Raw genomic sequence first — 19404 nt, 5'->3', positions numbered from 1 at the left:
CTGTAGGGCTGGGTGCTCCACACCACTAGTTCCACCTAATAGTCCACCAATATAAAATTATCATTAAATCATCACTTTCTTAATTGTACCAATGGAGCGGTTCTGTTGTATCATTGTTGATTATTTCTGAATAAAAATGGTACAACGAAAATAAAATTAGACAGTTGTATTTGAACACTTTATTGTAGTAACATACCATTTTCAATTCAGGGTAATTAATAGACATGAACCCCCACTCAACCAAAAAGATACAAATAGAAAATCATACAAAGGTACATAAGACTTCAGCGGCAACGCCAGACTAAAATGTGTCTGACAAAAAATAATAAATTGAGTGAGTTATTTCTTATTAGAACAATACAGCCACCAGCTCCAGTTCAGTTAGGATGTGAATACAAACAGTACCGATTGTATAAAGGAATTCCGAGAGCAGTTTCATGTAAGGGCGTGTATTATGTCTTTCTCTCCGGACAAAATAACCCTGCGTTTTCGAAAACCTCTTTTTATTGCATCTCTCAACTCTTTATTTCTTAAACTGTAAATCATGGGATTAAGCAGAGGGGTCAATACCGAGTAGAGAACGGACACCATGATTCGCACTTCAGGAGAAATGTTTCCTACACGGTAAGAAATGTAGACAAAAGCGGCAGAAATATAAGATATGCAGACGACCGTGAGGTGCGCAGAACAAGTTGAGAAAGCCTTCCGCCGACCTTCTGGAGACGCAATTTTCATAACTGATATAACGATCTTGATGTAGGATAATGCAATGAGAAAAAAAGTCGAAATCAAAACGAACAATGCGCCAGATAAACCAATAACGCTGTTCAACTGCGTGTCTGTGCAGGCAAGTTTTATTACTGATGAATGGTCACAAAAGCAGTGGTATATTTTATTGGGTCCACAAAATGGCAGCCTTGTAGCCAGTATCACTGATGGCAGTGTTAATGTTGCCCCAAAACACCAAGCAGCAATAATGAGAAGGACACGAAAGGAACCAGTCATAATAGCTGTGTACCTCAAAGGATTGCAGATGGCAACATATCGGTCGAATGCCATTACAGTCAGTAAACCGCGTCCTGTCGAAGACATGGAAAGAAAAAAATACATTTGGATGTAACAGGCCGTCACAGAAATGCTTTTGGAGTCGGTTAAAAACCCGGACAGCATGTTTGGGATTGTGACGGTTGTATACACCACGTCCACAAGCGATAGGTTGTGAATAAAAAAATACATTGGTGTGTTTAGTTTGGGTTCTCGGATCACGAGTAATATTATCATAAAGTTCCCAATCAGAATGATTACATATGCGAAAAGAAACACCACAAAAAGTATGACTCGCTTGTCTTGTAGACTTTGCATCCCAACTAATACAAACTCGGACACAGGAATAAATGAAGAATTCATGGCTGGGTATTAAAACATCACCTGTACAAAGACAAGAAATACAAGTTAGAATATCTGATAAACCATATTTCATAATACTAGAAATTCATTTGAGCCACGCATATATAACAAAACCTTACGGTACAATTTGTGTTCTCTAAACAAGAGCAACATTCACACTGATTACTGTATAAAAAGCTATTTTATAAAGTTGTTTTATCTATAAAACCTGTTTTTTTTTCACCCTTTCTTTATAAAGGCAATTGAGTTAATGGTTATAAAAATATTGTAAAATCTGTAGATAACGAGTTAAGGATAACAGTTGTTGAAAATACGTTATACTTCGCATAAACAACAACTCTTGTTCAACATCTTTCAAATTTAAATTTGGAAAATAAATAATTTCATTTGAAGTATTCAGTTTTATCCAGATCAATAGCAAGAAAGCAATATTGAATATTGAATAATGTCATCAAAGCGTTATTTTCTTTAGTAAAGCAAATTCTGACTGAAAAAATAAATACAAGAGCGAAAAGGTATCCTTGTTGACAATATTCTTAATTGAGCAAACATTTGCACGAAGAACGTCAAACATATCCGTTTTGACTTACTTTTCTGTTTTCGTAGTTAAATAACATTTCACTCTGCAAAATACATAAAATATGTACCATCGATGTAGTATTTAAAATTTTCTGAATCTTTGCATATAAATAACGAAAAAACTAAAATTATTTGCTAAGTTAAAACTTTGAGAAGCCTTAACTTATTTCCTTATATTTGTATTTTTTAACTTAATCGAAAATCATTAGCAAAAATTACAATTCGAAGTACTCCACGGGCAAATGATTTTTAGTTTTACATCTGTATACTTTTCTTAAAGAGTGCTCTAATAATTGTTAAAATAACGAAAAAGAGTTAAAGCTGGGTTCTATTCCTATTCCTATACAAAAAATAATCTGAGGTGCTCTTACCAGCGTGGGAAGATGAATTTCATTAACCGGCTACATTGAAGACAAACGTCTTAAATACACCTTTTGTACATAATTTGAATGCAATCAGTATACAGTAATTGCTGTTTCTCTTCAAGAAATTACCAAAGGGGCTTATTTATTTTCTGTTGCAATTAAAGAGTGTAACTTCTCAAGTCTCAAGGGGAACAATTGTATATCTCCGTCTGAACTTAAACAGCCTAACATTTCTTTTAATTCATTAAGGCTCTTTATATAACATTTTTTAACTCTTAAATGTTCGTAGCATATGCGTATAGACAGGATTATTATATTCCTGATTTATCGTTCAAAGTTTACATCATAGCCAAATACAGCTTATTTTACTAGCTGTCCTAGGTTGTACAATATATACACTTTATGAATATACTATAACTGTAGGAGAGTGTAGTTTTCACTTCAGCAATAAACTACAGTATGCACTACATTTATAATAATAATAATTGCTTCCACTTATATAGCGCTTTTCTGGACACACCACTCAAAGCGCTTTACAGGTAATGGGGACTCCCCACCACCACCAATGTGCAGCATCCACCTGGATGATGTGACGGCAGCCATAGTGCGCCAGAACACTCACCACACATCAGCTATTAGTTGGGAGGAGAGCACAGTAATGAAGCCAATTCATAGATGGGGATTATTAGGAGGCCATGATTGGTAAGGGCCAATGGGAAATTTGGCCAGGATACTGGGGTTACACCCCTACTCTTTTCAAGAAACACCTTGTGATTTTTAATGTCAACAGAGAGTCAGGACCTCAGTTTTACATCTCATCCAAAGGACATCGCCTTTTTACAGTATAGTGTCCCCGTCACTATTCAAGGGGCATTAGGACCCACATGGACCGCAGGGTGAGCGCCCCCTGCTGACCCCACTAACACCTCTTCCAGCAGCAACCTTAGTTTTACCCAGGAGGTCTCCCATCCAGGTACTGACCAGGCTCACACCTGCTTAGCTTCAGTGGGTTTCCTGTTGTGAGTTGCAGGGTGATATGGCTGCTGGCTTTTATTTTAATTGGATTTACAATAAAATATCCCAAGATTCCTTACATGGCTTATTCTCCCTTTCCGAACTATAAATGTTTATCATATCCAGCCAGCAGCCATATCACCCTGCAATTCCCAACTGGCAGCCCACTGAAGCTAAGCAGGTGTGAGCCTGGCCAGTACCTGGATGGTAGACTCCTGGGAAAAACTAAGGTTGCTTCTTGAAGAGGTGTTAGTGAGGCCGGTAGTGGGCGCTCACCCTGCGGTCTATGTGAGTCCTAAAGCCTCAGTGATGGGGATACTATGCTTTAAAAAGGTACCATCCATTAAAATTTCTCGAAAAGAGTAGGGGTGTAACCCCAGTATCCTGGCCAAAGTTTCCATTGGCCCTTCCCAATCGTGGCCTCCTAATAATCCCCATCTATGACTTGGCTTCATTACTCTGTTCTCCTCTCCACTAATAACTAATAGCATTCTGGTGCACTATGGCTGCAGTTGCATCAATGCTGCACATTGGTGGTGGTGGAGGGGAGTCCCTATTACCTGTAAAGCACTTTGAGTGGAGGTGAAAGAGGCATGCTGGCAACAAGAGGTTCCTTTAACACTTAGAGAATTAAAACTATAGTTGAAAAAACTGTAGTTGAAGTGGTAACAAATCTCCTGCATGTATGCAACACACAGGTACTGCTCGTTTGTATAAAAACAAAACTGCATTTACAACAGCCAGTGGTTTGACATAATAAATATCACAGAATCCAAATATTTTGTATTATAATACAAAGGATTTTAATTAGATTGGAAATTTATATGCATAAAAATCTCATTGAAACAATCTCCAACTCGATTACACAGCTCTGTTCAAATGTGCTCTACAAATACTTCATTTACAGTTAAAATACAGCTAAAAAGTTAGTATTATCCCATACGTTTAATGTTTAAAATACTTTTTTTTAATCTAAAGAAACAAATAAAAGACAGGAGCCTGTGTTGGATTTTGTTTTGTATTATTGAAAGAAAATCAAAATGTTTGCTGGATGAGACAAAATGTTACATTTGACGAACATTTTAGGAACGTAATAACATTTTTAATGGCGGAAATAAATGTTTTTGCAAGTGTTCTAACTAGAAATCATTTTATCACTTCTAATGTCCCGCGGGGTCAATCTGTAGATGTTCTTAAAAACGATAAAGTAGCCTATAAAAAATCATGACTCTCTTAGTATACAAATTACATATTGTATTTTCATTCTAAATCTAAAGTAGTATATACCACCATAGTGTCAGTGTACCAAATAACGTTTTATATTTGATAAAAAAAGAGACAAGATTCAACACTTCTGTATATGTACATTGTATATGTTAAAATAAAATGTTCGTAACGCTAAACTTGGCCAGATTTGTGAATTTGCTAAGCAGGCTAAAATAACGAGAAATGCAAATCAAAATAAACCTATGAACTATAAACGATCTTGCCGATGTTATAAATTTACTTGTCCGTGGGAGGGAGTAGTTGTGGTCAGAGGTATTGTGTGTGGACTTTCTGCAGATTTAGCAATAATTAACTCGAGATTTTTATTTACAGGACATTTTATTAAAAACAGCCTTACATTAAACTATGATAACGAGACGCTCTCATAATTTATTTAAGTGTCAAAATTGCTTTCCTTTAGTGTACAGACCAAAAACAGACATATATACAGTATATACGTACAGTACATAGTTTATAATTGGATTTACTGAAAGTTTGTTAAAGTTCATATCTGACAATTGTTTTACATTATGACGACATTGGAAAATGAATATATTATTATCCTAAAATAAAATAAATCTAATAAAACGAATCTTAAAAACTGCCCCGCCTGATAATTTGATCCCATTTTTCTCAGCATACAATCGAAGACAGGTTTAATTGATTTAACACTGATATGACAACTATTGTTGCTGGATAATCTTTGACAATCAGTTAACTATTAGAAAAATCAGTAGCACAATAATCTGTGGAAAAAACTCTGAAACACATCTGTTCGCCTGGGACAAGTAAAAATTAGTTACATACTGTAATATTCTGTTAATTTCTAAACTACGTTTATGCTTGATTTTATACTCAAAGGGTACAATAACATACAAAACTTTATTATAAGAAAGTTATAAATATTACATAAAAATGTTTAAGGCCTCCTTTAATAAAATAATATAGATCTTGAATTATTTAGAAAGCACGAATAGTGTTAAAAACATCTATATCATTTTGATTCCCTTCACATGAAGTACTCAATTTACTTTTAGTTATTGAAAACATACATAAAAGTTACAATTTTAGACATCCATTTCTTTGTCGTACGAGATCGTAGCACGGTGATTCTTGCTGCCTCGCAGCGCTAGAGCCCTGAGTTTAATTCCAGACCTGGGTGCTGTCTGTGCGGAATTTATGTGTTACCCCCTGTTCGTGTGGGTTTCTTCCCACAGGCCAGAAACATACTGATTGGTTAATTGGCTTCAGTGAAAGCTGGACCTACAGTGTCCCCTGCCTTGTGCCTTTTGCTTGCCGAGATAGGATCCGGCTCCCCTGCGACCCCGAACTGGAGGAAGCGGTTAAAAATGGATTGGATGTATCTGGGTTTTTTTTTTCTTGGGCGACATTTTTACTGCGTGTTTGCATGATTTTGTATTTAGACTATCGGAGAATCTTACTTTTACATCAGTAAACTTGGATCAGTTAAGAATTTAACAATCATTTCTTACAAGCATCTGTGCAATACGTTTTGTTTTGTGTGAATTCTAATGGTATTTTATTCGGATAATTTGCAGAGAAACACTGAATGCGAGGGCTTGAAAAGCAATATGCTACAGTACTTTTAACACATCTAATGCACAGTGTGCATGCCGATATTTAAAATACCCACGAGAAAATGGTTTCTAAATTATCTCTTACAATGAGAATGACATAGTATATTCTGTATTATGAATTATAGGAAGCAGTGAAGATGTCTATATTCCAGTTATACTGTGTCTAGAGGTTAAGTTAATTTCCAGCTTGCTAGACCCAATCTGGCTTTGCTTTATAAAGGTAATCTAAAGGGATTCGTGCTTGAAAACAGGAGAAATAATTTAACTCGAGAACTAAAACATATACCCATAGTGGACATCAGACACATATCAGGTAATCTGGAAATACAATATGTAATCCGTATTGTAATCAAAATCCAAATGTTCATATTTTCCTGTACAAGGCTACAGCTTTTGTACAGATATCACTTGTATGAAAAGTGATAAAATGAAAGTTTGCTTTTTACGATAATAAATACAGTACGTGAAATCACTTCACACACCAAACTATTATTTATAAAGTATTGATACTACTATTATTTAAATACATTGTACATCTATATTAACCACAGCATACACAGAAGAGAAAAAAAACATTAACATTTCAGTTGGTTGTTTTTATATTCAGAACATAAATTAATCGGTTGCCATTTAAAGCTTATTTACTTCACGAAAGGACAAAAAGCTTTGCCGCACATACACCTTTTTTGTTTTTTTTTCCCTTTAAACTGTTACAAATTTTGGGGAAACGAAATAGAATATTTCACAGGGCAAAACATCACTTAAAATCTAGTCAAAGTGTTTCTACAGAAACCTGTTTTCGAATAAATTTCAGAACGCTTTTCCTGATGTCCCTGGTTTTAAGGCAGTAGATAATCGGGTTCACCAAAGGGGGTATCACGTTCTGTAGTACTGCAGCCATAATACGAACATCGTCAGAAAAGCCCTGGATTCTGTAGGTAATAAAGACAAAAACTGCAACAAGGTAGAAGACGAGAATTACTAAAAGGTGAGAGGCGCAAGTAGAGAAGGCTTTTTTCCTCCTTTCGGAACTGGCCACCTTTATGACGGAAATAATTATTTTGATATAGGAAAAAAATATGAAAGCTAAAGGAATTAACAACACTGACATAGCCAAAGTCATAGAAACTATGGCATTTAAGGTGACATTTGCACAGGCTAGCCTGACCACAGCAGAGTAGTCACAAAAGGCGTGTAATACAACATTTGGTCCGCAAAACGGTAATCTTACTGCCAAATACAAAGGTAATAACGGCATTATCATACCGCCTACCCAGCATAATATGTGTAATTTGATTAAGTGTCTGTTACTCATTATTGTTGAGTAATGTAGTGGATCGCATACAGCCACATAACGGTCATAAGCCATTACCATTAATAGAAAGGATTCAGTTGAACCTACACCCAGATAAAAAACCATTTGGGTGAAACAGGCTCCGAATTCAATACTTTTGGTGCGAAAGATTAAATTGGTTAATATTTTGGGTACTGTAACCGAAGGAATACACAAGTCTAAAAAAGCTAAGGCTCCAATAAGAGTGTACATTGGTGTATGAAGAGATTTATCGAACTTAATTACAATTAATATTGACACGTTGCCAAAAAGTGTTAGAACGTAGGTTATCAGGAAGAACGCAAAGAGGATATTCTGTGATCGCTGGTCCTGGATGCCTGAAAAGCCATTCACTATGAACTCTGAGATGTTCGTAACTGTTTGATTGGAGATAATCATCTTCACGGCCAGGTGTGCAGCTGCAAAGCGAATTTTTTCCTGCAATTAAACAGTGGATGAACACACAGTAATGCAGTTCCTCTTATTTTCTATTCTGTATTTTAAACTTGCTGTGGAACTTTAAAGGAACTTTAAAACAAAACGACGTTTTCTATTGATTAATCTCTACACAAAACTTTAAAAATCAACGAATTCATTAATTAACCCGATTTTCCTCATGCATTTATGAAAAAGTATCTTCGTGTCTTTTCATATTACCGGCAAATAATTTTTATTTTTTGTCTATACATATTAAGGGGTTACTGTTTATAGCTACACATGATCTATCTCAAACCTACTCCTGATTTCACGTATTACAAAAACCGAGAAACTGTCATTAATGTCGCAAACAAGCATGAAAACAAATTAGATTATTCATATGGTCTCTCTGCCAGCGATGCTTACCTGTGCAGTGTCGGTGACAGATTTGGACTCAAAAACAAAGTTAAACAAAACATATTTATTTTCATTATGGGATCCCAAAAGATGTGTCAATTAAGATATCATGGTGCAATTAGCTCCAGATCAAAATCCCAAGAGAGTTCAGTTTCTGTCTACCAGAAAAAAAGTCAGCCACTGCAAATCCTGTTAACATTGTAAAGATTAGAAAAACCTTTTTTAACCCCCTTTGAATAAATGTATACTGTATGTCCAAATCAGCAAGGAAATGTATTTAGTTGTTTGGTTACATCTTATACAAGGTAGCATTGTAATAACCTCCTGAAGTCATGCTGTAGGTCTTATTTGCTGAATGAATATGCTGTTAATAACTGACCTATCAAGAAGGCCTTAGACAATTCTTACTGTTTGTATGAGATGATATTAGAATAATAGACCACAAGGAACATTTTTTTTCAATTGGATCTATGTGTTCTGTATGCAGGTAAAACAGTAAATGCTTTTTCATGGTGCAATACCAATTCCAGATGGCTCAACATGAAATGACAGATATAGAAGAGTTATTTAGTAAAGACCTACAGTATACCTGAGGTTTATCACAAAATATCTAGAGAAGAAGCCCACAGTTCCCCCATTTGTATAGATCTGTGAATGTCTGTGTTTGTTCATATATTGGAGCCCTTTTAATTTATCTAACAGAATTATCTTGTTGTGTGTGTACACACTTAAATTAATTGCCTATTCGGTTAAAAAGTCTTATTTGGAGAATGGGAAGTGTTGTAAAGCATAAATGTTCATCTGCTTGTAGGTAAAAAGTTTAATCTTGGTTCCGTTACACTCAGTAATCAAAAAATTGATGGTGATGTTTCATTGTCATTTTACTGGAGAATTGAGTGTTCTTGTGAGATGTTAGTGCTGCTGTTTGGTTTCTAAGGCCAGAAAGCCATAAAAGAGCATCATTCTTATCCATCAAAACCATTTGGTTGATGAGTTTTTTTAGATTATGGTTTGGTAATGAATACTACTGATAAAAGTCTAAAAGATACAAATTGATGTTTTTAGCAAGTGAAAAACTGCATAATGTAAAACACAGTCATCTGTAACATGTTGTGGAAAACCTGAAAGAGAAAATTCAGGTTGTATATATTTCCTGAAATTTCATTCTGTCCCCTTCCATGACAGGCTTCTTAACTCATATCAGTGAATCTGTAATCCGGATGAACTCAGGTATAGTTTAAGATAAATGGGCTTTTAAAAATAAAATTTAACATGATCTGTGTCACCATGCAATCTCCACTTCACAGCTACATGAAGTATCCTGACCCTAAGGAGTGCTAGCAGAATTAAGAGCTGCAGAAGGGTCACTTATAATGATACTCTTGCAATATTGTTTTCAAAACGTTTGTAATGCTGGAAACTCCTCTGTCATTTAGCCCCTGATTTCAAATGTACAGCTCAATACATGTGATATATCAAATATTTACGGTGTTTTACTGAGGTTGAAGCCCACTGAGTACAGTGAAACAACTGTAAAGCATAGAAACATACTGTGAAAAAAAAAACTGTAAGAAATCAAGGAAAATCACAATAACAATAACGTAAACTGAGTAAATTGATAAATGTGATAATACTGTAAGGAAACTGAAAATACCATGCAAATTTGTGCATGGATTACAATAAATATACAGTTTTACAAAAGATGTTTTACAAAAGATGCTTTTTGCATCTAGGGTTTCTTCATTATAAGGCTGGCCTGGTGATAGTCAAACACACAGTAATATTCAGTCATACACCCTGGGTTGCATCAGGGCCCTAAGTGCTGTTGAGCCAGTTATTTCAACAAAACTCTCCTGTAGTTAATTGCTTTGAGCTATAATCTTGTTCACTTATAATTAGTCAGAGGACGTTTAAGGAGTACCGAGCAAACAAGTTCTATTCACTTTGGAGCTAATTATAATTAGATCTGCAATAAAGAAACTCCAGGAGGCAATACAAAACATAGTGACTAGATAAAGAAATAAGAAGGAGAAGAGTCCTCTTGAAGATACATCATTTTAGCTGAATGCGCTACTTAAGTAGTAAAATCTATTTTAGTATCATTATCAATGAGTCATCTAAATGAGTTTGCAATATCTGTGTATGTGTATTATTTATTTTATTCATCCATATTCATCCATTAGAGCCTATCCCAGCAAACAAGGCAGGGTACACCCTGGACGGGACACCAGTCCATCATAGGGCAGACACACTAAATACAAACACGCACACACTCACACCCAGAGCCAAATTTCCCAGAAGCCAATTAACCTGTCAGTATGTTTTTGAACAACGAGTCCCAATCCTACTGGGAGAGGGAGGAGGGAACTCAATTGAACTGGCAGCCCAGTATGTGATCTCTTGTCACAGCCTGAGGAACAGTGAGTCTCTCTCCCAATAATGCTCCATCTGTCTACAGTATATGTAAATATTGTATGATATATCTCTGTTGTAAATGTCTGTAATATGTCTGAAGATTTTATTTTACTTTTATTTTTTGTTTTGTTCCATATGAATTTCATTATTTTTATTTGCTTTGGCTACACTGATTGTATCCATCGGTCATGCTAATAAAGCACCTTGAATTGATGTTTTTGAACACTGGGAAGAAACCAGGGCACCTGGAGGAAACCAAGGAGGACATACGAACTCCACACAGATAGCACCCAGGGTCCAGGATTGAATACAGCAATGCTAACCACTTCACCACTGTGCCACCCATTATTTTATGTCTTATTATATTATTTACTGTGTAAATAAACCATTCCAGTAGCAAACAAAAATGAATATCAATTAGTAGAAAAAGGGAATGTGCAGCATGTGAGAGCACTATATCACACTGGATGTAATATCCTCCCACTCCTGCACTTCATGGTATTCCAATAACTTGAGGAATCAGGATCTGCTTTACGGTGCAGGAGTCCATTAGCTCAGCAGACTGCTTTTCTGACCATTATTTTTTTAAGGCCTGCAATTTTTTTAGAGGGCTTTGTTAGGGAAGCTTTCTTACCACCTTCCAAGCTGGCTAGATTATCAGATGTGTCTAAATTCTCCCTGTGTGCTTGTGTGTGTCCTGTGACAGGATGGTATCTCCTCTAGGATGTAGTTCCACCTGTCACCTTGGGGTAGGCTCTGCATTGCCATGAATCTTGATAGGAATAAATATCTTTCTAATAATGGATTATATGCTGCTGGTGCACTGACTTTCTTCTCTGGGATGGGCTACAGTCTTCACTGGAAAGGTTCCGAATCGTACCAGTTCTGAGGAGTTTCATCTCCAAAATAATGGAAAGTTACTTGTTTAATGGTTGTTTTATATGGCAGTCAGAAAGTTAGTATGCCGAGTTGTGCAGTTTTGTAAGTGTGATTATGTTCCTTTGCATACAACTCTATTACACACTCTGTTTACACATGGTCATGTGATACTGTTTAACCAATCAGAAGTTTTTATTTTCCAGAGCCATATGCCGTGATGAAGGTAATGGTGTCTAAACTGCAGAATGGCAAAGCAAGACCACTTTGCCTTCTTCCTGTGAGAGACTGATAGACTGATCTTGTTTTTTAACTTCTGCTCCACCTTGTGTTACTCTAAAGAGAATGCAGAGAGAACTAGATTTCAGACCGAGAGCTAAATAATTTGCTAGTGAAATATGAGTAATACAATATGCAACTCTAAAAACCACCATAAAGCTCTTGTTGTGGGAAATTGTTTATCAGAGGAGCAAGGACACAGTCTTGTGCAGATTCGGTTTAATTGAGATCAATAAGGACAGCAATGCGCGCTGGGATCTCCCTGCAGAACAAACAAACTGCAAGGGTTTCCCAACGCTTATATACTGTAAGTTCAGACAGACGTTTGTTTCACAATCTGAGTGCTTGTCCTGTTCTTTGATACTCAGTATAATTACTTCTTGTCCTTTCCTTTGATATGTAACAGAGTTAGTTTTTTCTTGTTGCCTGCTGCTCTTTGAGGGCTGGCTCGTCCTGTTTTATGATGTTTTGGTGGGTGTTTGCCTATTCCTTTAATATGTGACCCAAGTTGATTTCTTTGTCCTGTTTTTGGTACAGTATGTGTTCGTGAGTGTTACTCCTGGGAAGGACATCAATAATTTTTCCTTTAGGAAATTCCTGACTCCTGATAGAAGCCAGCTTTTCAGTTCTATTTAATATCTCTGAGGAGATTGTGTTTCAATGTGTTTTCTGTTTTTCTGTGTCTGTTTGTTGTGTTATACAGTATATATTCACTGGTCATAAGGAAGCGATAAATCCTACAACCAAAATGTAGCCTACATGATATTCTGTGCCATTTTAGATTGTCTACAATTCCTAATTAATCAATATGAACTAATTACACAATTCATCTTCACCAGCACGAAACTGTTTACTTTCTGCTGAGTGCATAGTGTTATGGAGCATTATTACTGTATATCCTATTATTACTTCAATAGCCTTTCCTTTGTATTTACTGCTTGATAATTCATTTGGACTTTTCAAGAGTAAGACTTTCCCTAAAGTATGTTTTTTTAATTGTTAAAGATTCTCCAGTGTCTGTTGTTTTTCTTCGCTTGTATAACATTATATTTATAATGTGTTTCATTATCATTTCTTATTTATGGTAGCCATAAGTACCTTTACTATGGTTGTCACTTGTATTTGTGTTAAAGATCTGCCAGCCATCACATTACAAATAAGATTTAGCACGCTGGTTTAAGTGATTTACAATAATCAGATACTTTATTCTTATTTACTCTAGAAAGGACCTTTAATTTTTCATGTGAAAGTATCTGCATTTAAACAATGCAATTTAAAAATGCCCTCTATATTTTATTGGACTTGTAAAGTGTGGTTCTAATAACCCTAATCAATATCAACACACATTGAAGACTGATTTTCTTCTTATGTACTAACGTATTAGAAAAACTCATCATTAGACTAAGGCCTACAGCAGTTACCTGACAATTCACAAACCAGATCAACATACTGATATGTGGAGAGTACAGATCAGGTTCTGTATAAACTGAATATACTGTAAAGGGGGACCAAGGGGTACGGCTTTGGTAGATCAAACAATTAAAATTAAGATCATTTTCATAATGGAGAAAAAAGGAAAAATGGAAGGCTGATGCTTTGACTACAATCACCAACAATGAGCTTAGTCTCATTTTAAGTCAGAAACAATGGAGTCAGTTTTATTGTAGCCTTTAACAGAACCATCAAGAACACACCAAATCTGTCTCTATCCTAACAGAGTAGAAGGTAGGCTGGTCACATTATACAGAGGATTTCCACAGTCACTTAAAGTGCTCTTAGTGTTGAAAATGAAAACAGGAGGACAACAGAACGTCCTGTTTATGTCACATGAGCTAAATTCCTTCAATATGGGCCCCTTTCAGAGTGTATATGACACTGCACTCTCTCCTTGCCTGGGATAGAGGTACAGTATACTGGCAACCAGAGGTGTGTACAAAAACATTGTATTACCCCATACATTTTAATATTTTTTTAAATATAAAGAAACAAATAAACGACAGGAGCCTCTGCTAGATTTTGTTTGATATTATTGAAAGAACTTTGCTGGACGAGACAAACTAATATCATACATTGACAAACATTTTAAGAACACAATGGCACATTGTTAATGGTTTGGGGTTCTGCAGGATTCGAAGTAGAAAACATTATGTCCTTATTAATTACAAGGGTCATATCTAATATCCTGTGGAGTCAATCTGTAGGTGTTCTGAAAAAAGAAACTGTAGCCCACAAACAATCATGATTCTGTCAGTATACAAATTACATTTTGTATTTTCATTCTAAATCTAAAGTAGCTTATACCACCAGTGTCAGTATAGCAAATAACGTTTTATCTTTGTTAAATAAGAGAGAAGAGTCCAAACTCAAGAGTTGTGACTTATATTTATATGTGTAATGGTAAAATTGAAAGCATGAATAAAGAGCTGAAACATATGTATGTTTTGCAATCATTTTATTCTTTCTTATCGCTTTTCATTCGTAATGCTAAACTGGACCAGATTTGTGAATTTAGTAAAGACCCTTTGAACATAACGAAAAATGCTAAGCAAAATAAATCAGTAAAGCATAAAGGTTATACAGAATAAAAAGGGAGCAACTATAAACGACCTTGCCGATGTTATAAATTCACTTGTCCGTGGGAGGAAGTGGTTGTGGCCGGAGGTATTGTGTGTGGGCTTTCCGCAGCTATTGCCTGGCAGTAGCGCTTCTTTCCCGAGCACAGATTTAGCAATAATTAACACGAGATTTTTATTTACATTTTATTAAAACAGTCTCACATTAAACTAAGTTAACGAGACTGTCAAAATTGCTTTGTTGTAGTGTCCAGATCAAGAACAGACATATGTAAAGTACTGTACATGCACACAGTACATAGTGACTTTCATCAGTACGCTTGGATCAGTTAAGAATTCAACAATCAATTCTTACAAGCATCTCTGTGCAATACGTTTTGTTTAGTGTGAATTCTAATAGTATTTTATTCTGATAACTGCAGACAAACACTGAATGCAACATGCTACTTTCAACACGTCTAAAGCACAGTGTGCATGCCGATATTTAAAATACCCACGATAAACTGGTTTCTGAATTATCTGTTATAATAAGAAAGGCGGCATAGTATTTTCTGTATAACAATAGCAAGTAGTAAGGATGTCTACGTATATTCCACCTCTACTGTGTCTAGAGGTTAAGTTAATTTGTAGCTTGCTAGACCCAATATGACTTTGCTTTTTAAAGGTAATCTAAAGGAATAATTTAACTCAAGAACTAAAAAAATACACCCATAGCAGGCAACAGAAACACGCCAGGTAATCTGGAAATACACTTTATAATGCGTTTTCAAAATCCAGATGTTCACATTTTACTGTACAGGCTACAGTTTTTTGTAAAGATATCGCTTGTGTGAAAAAACGATAAAATTAAAGTTTTTGTTTGCTTTTTACAATAATAACCACTGTAAATGGGGAAATATTCCACATGAAATCACTTCGTACACTGTATTGAGGCTACAATTATTTAAAACATAGATTGGTAATGTATATTAACCACAGAATACATAGAAGAGAAAAGAGAAATAATTTTATTTCACGTTGGTTAATTTTACACTCAGAACAGAAATTAATTGGTTGATATTTAAAGCTTTTTACTTCAATGTTAAATGTACGTTTTTTTTATAACTCCAGAAAACCTTCAGGGATTTTTTCTCATGTGACAAAAACAACTTTTCCACATACTGTACATCTTTTTCTTTTTCCCCTTTTAAACTAAAAAAAAATTCGGGAAGTGAAATGGAATATTTTACTCCGGGGCACAATATTATTTAAAATCCAGTCAAAGTGTTTCTACAGAAACCTGTTTTCGAATAAATTTCAGAACGCTTTTCCTGATGTCCCTGGTTTTAAGGCAGTAGATAATCGGGTTCACCAAAGGGGGTATCACGTTCTGTAGTACTGCAGCCATAATACGAACATCGTCAGAAAAGCCCTGGATTCTGTAGGTAATAAAGACAAAAACTGCAACAAGGTAGAAAACGAGAATTACTAAAAGGTGAGAGGCGCAAGTAGAGAAGGCTTTTTTCCTCCCTTCCGAACTGGCCACCTTTATGACGGAAATAATGATTTTGATATAGGAAAAAAATATGAAAGCTAAAGGAATTAACAACACTGACATAGCTATAGTCATAGAAACTATGGCATTTAAAGTGACATTTGCACAGGCTAGCCTGACCACAGCAGAGTAGTCACAAAAGGCATGTAATACAACATTTGGTCCACAAAACGGTAATCTTACTGCCAAATACAATGGTAACATCGGCACCATCATACCGCCTACCCAACATAATATGTATAATTTGATTAAGTGTCTGTTACTCATTATTGTTGAGTAATGTAGTGGATCGCATACAGCCACATAACGGTCATAAGCCATTACCATTAATAGAAAGGATTCAGCTGATCCTACACCCAGATAAAAAACCATTTGGGTGAAGCAGGCTCCGAATTCAATACTTTTGGTGCGGAAGATTAAATTGGTTAATATTTTGGGTACAGTAACTGAAGGAATACATAAGTCTAAAAAAGCTAAAGTGCCAATAAGAGTGTACATTGGTGTATGAAGAGATTTATCGAACTTAATTACAATTAATATTGACACGTTTCCAAAAAGTGTTAAAACGTAGGTTATCAGGAAGAACGCAAAGAGGATATTCTGTGATCGCTGGTCCTGGATGCCTGAAAAGCCATTCACTATGAACTCTGAGATGTTCGTAACTGTTTGATTGGACATAATCATCTTCACGGCCAGGTCCGTCTGCAGCTGCAAAACGAAACAGTGGATCAAACAGTGGAAAATTAAGGTTTATGTTTGTCTTATTTTCTATACTATACTTTATACTTGCTGTGTTTTCTGTGTATCTGAATACGACACGTTTGGGATGTCAAGGGGATTTTAAAATAATACGACTTTTTCTATTGATTAATTACTACAAAAAAAAGTTTAAAAATCATTTTATTTTAGAATTTGTATACATTAACTCGATGTTCATCATACGTTTGCGAAATAAAGTATCTTATTGTCTTATTTTCATATTATCAACAATTATGATTTTTTTGTCCATACATTTTGAAGGGTTACTTTTTATAGTTACACATTATCTATCTCAAGCCTACTCCTGATTTCACCTATTACAGAAACAGAGGAACTATAATTAATGTCGTAAAGAAACATTAACTAAATTTCAGATTATTCATATGGTTTCTCTGCCGGCGATGCTTACCTGTGCAGTGTCGGTGACAGATATGGACTCAAAACAAAGTTAAACAAAACATATTTATTTTCATTACGGGATCCCAAAAGATGTGTCAATTAAGATATCATGGTGCAATTAGCTCCAGATGGAAAAACCCTAGTGAGTTAAGTTTCCACTACCAGAAAAAAATATCAGCCACTGCATAGTCTGCAAATCCTACATTAACATTATGAAGATTAGAAAAAACATGATTTTTCCCCCATTTGAATAAATGTATACAACATATGTAACTATTTGAGAAAACAACAAGCAGACGTGTTTAGTTCTTTAGATGCATCTAATACAATACAATATTTTATTAACAAACATTTTTAAAGGATTTCATGTATTATTATTATCATTATTATTAAGTGACATTTACTTCTGCAGCCATCCTCAAAGATTCTGATAACACTCCTAGGAGTCAGGGTAATTTATGCAGCCATAAATTGGACATACATTTCTGAGTCAATCTGGATTACAGATTCAGGGATACACTGTACAGTACATTGAGAAGCCTGCCATGGAAAGGAACAGAAAAAAAGACAATTTCAGGAGATATATTAAATCTGGTTTATCTCTTACAGGTTTTCCACAAATGGCTGTTTTACTTTGCACAGTTTAAAATTAACTAAATCATCAATTTGTATCTTTTAGACTGTTTTATAAGTATTATTCATTACCAAACCATAATCTAAAGCAAATCGAGCCAATGCTTTTGGTGGATAAAAATGATGCTGTATAGTTATCAGGCTTCTGAACCCAAATAGCAGCACTGACATCTCACATGAATCCTCAACTCTACAGTAAAATGCCAATGAAATATCGCCATCAGATTTTTAATGACTTTGATGTGTGTTCTTGAACCAAGATTTTAACTTTTTACCTACACGCAGATGAACATTTAGGCTTTTCAGCACTACTGTTTCACCAAATAAGACTTTGTAGCCTATTAGTGTGTAAATGCACAACAGGATAATTCTGTTAAATAAACTAAAAGAGCTCCAATATACAGTATGAACAAACATGGATTTTCACAGATCTAGACAAATAGGGGAGCTGTGGCTTCTTCTCTAGATATCTTGTGATAAACCTCAGCTACAGGTCTTTGCAGAGCTGTGGTACAGTAGTTCAGACAGCAGGGGCGTCTAGCTCCTGACTGGAAAGTCCCGGGGTCAATCCCAGGTAGGGCTAAACAATGTACAGTAGCTTGCTCTAATTCCTTCCAGACGGCTCTCAGGTCCCCTAAACCTGATTTCCAAATGAGCACTGGGGGCTAATCCTTCCGGGGGTAATAGGCGAGTCTGAGTCTGATGCTGACCACATCATCTCCACCTCCAGTGTCGGATGGTTGAGAAAAAATGGTGGCCCTTCCACCAGAATTCCACCAGATTCCCCATGGGTCTGAAAGGCCTGAAAGGGACTGTCCTACCTACAGGTCTTTGCTACATATGACATGACAGATACAGTAACTGTCAATTCATGGTTGAGCCTTCTGGAATTGGTATTGCACCATGAAAAACATTTAATGTCGTTTTACCTTGATACAGAACACATAGATCCAAATGAAACAAATTGTTCTTTGTGGTCTATTATTCTTATACTGTACAGTCTCATACAAACCGTAACAACTGATAAAGGCCTTCTTGATAGGTCAGTTATTAACAGCATATTCATTCATCAAATTAGACCTACCGCATGACTTCATGAGGATATGCTGGAAGCCACTCAACTAAAATGGCATTTAATGATTTCCCGATAGTCCCTGTTTTCAAATGTATAGCTCCATGCATGTGATATATCAAATGTTTACATTAGTCTACCGAGGTAAAAGTCCATTGACTACAGTTAAACAATTGTAAATCATAGAAACATACCGTGAAAAAAAACTCATTAAAAAGTAAATTGAATAAATTCATAAATGTGATAATACTGTAGGGAAATTGAAAATAAAGTGCAAATGTGAGCATAGGATACTGTGGTTATCAGATATGTTTTACAAAAGATGTTTTGTTCATCTAGGGTTTCTTCATTAAAGGGCTGGCCTGGTGATAGTCATGCACATAGTAACATTCAGACATACACCCTGGGTTGCATCAGGCTCCTAAGTGCTGCTGAGCCATGTATTTCAACAAAACTCTCCTGTAGTTA

The 19404-nt window shown here is 35.6% G+C and overlaps 3 protein-coding genes across 3 annotated transcripts; all 3 read right to left on the bottom strand.

Annotated features, from left to right (window-relative positions):
* Nucleotides 1-435: 435 nt before the first annotated feature.
* Nucleotides 436-1525, bottom strand: LOC148658240 (olfactory receptor-like protein OLF3). The gene has a single exon (XM_088641908.1). The coding sequence runs from the start codon at nucleotides 1405-1407 to the stop codon at nucleotides 436-438; it is 972 nt and encodes a 323-aa protein (XP_088498034.1). The 5' UTR covers nucleotides 1408-1525.
* Nucleotides 1526-6829: 5304 nt separating this feature from the next.
* On the bottom strand, nucleotides 6830-8042 carry LOC148658239 (olfactory receptor 6N1-like). The gene has a single exon (XM_088641907.1). It carries the CDS (start codon nucleotides 7959-7961, stop codon nucleotides 7002-7004), a length of 960 nt encoding a protein of 319 aa, XP_088498033.1. The 5' UTR covers nucleotides 7962-8042; the 3' UTR covers nucleotides 6830-7001.
* Nucleotides 8043-15565: 7523 nt separating this feature from the next.
* LOC148658238 (olfactory receptor 1E5-like) lies at nucleotides 15566-16789 on the bottom strand. The gene has a single exon (XM_088641906.1). It carries the CDS (start codon nucleotides 16755-16757, stop codon nucleotides 15798-15800), a length of 960 nt encoding a protein of 319 aa, XP_088498032.1. The 5' UTR covers nucleotides 16758-16789; the 3' UTR covers nucleotides 15566-15797.
* Between the last annotated feature and the right edge of the window lie 2615 nt (nucleotides 16790-19404).

The sequence above is a fragment of the Lepisosteus platostomus genome, chromosome 7, assembly GCF_059453375.1.
Source record: "Lepisosteus platostomus isolate fLepPlt1 chromosome 7, fLepPlt1.hap1, whole genome shotgun sequence".
Lineage (NCBI taxonomy): Eukaryota > Metazoa > Chordata > Actinopteri > Semionotiformes > Lepisosteidae > Lepisosteus > Lepisosteus platostomus.
The sequence above is the reverse complement of the archived record's forward strand: the minus strand, read 5'-3'. Positions and strand labels throughout refer to the sequence as shown.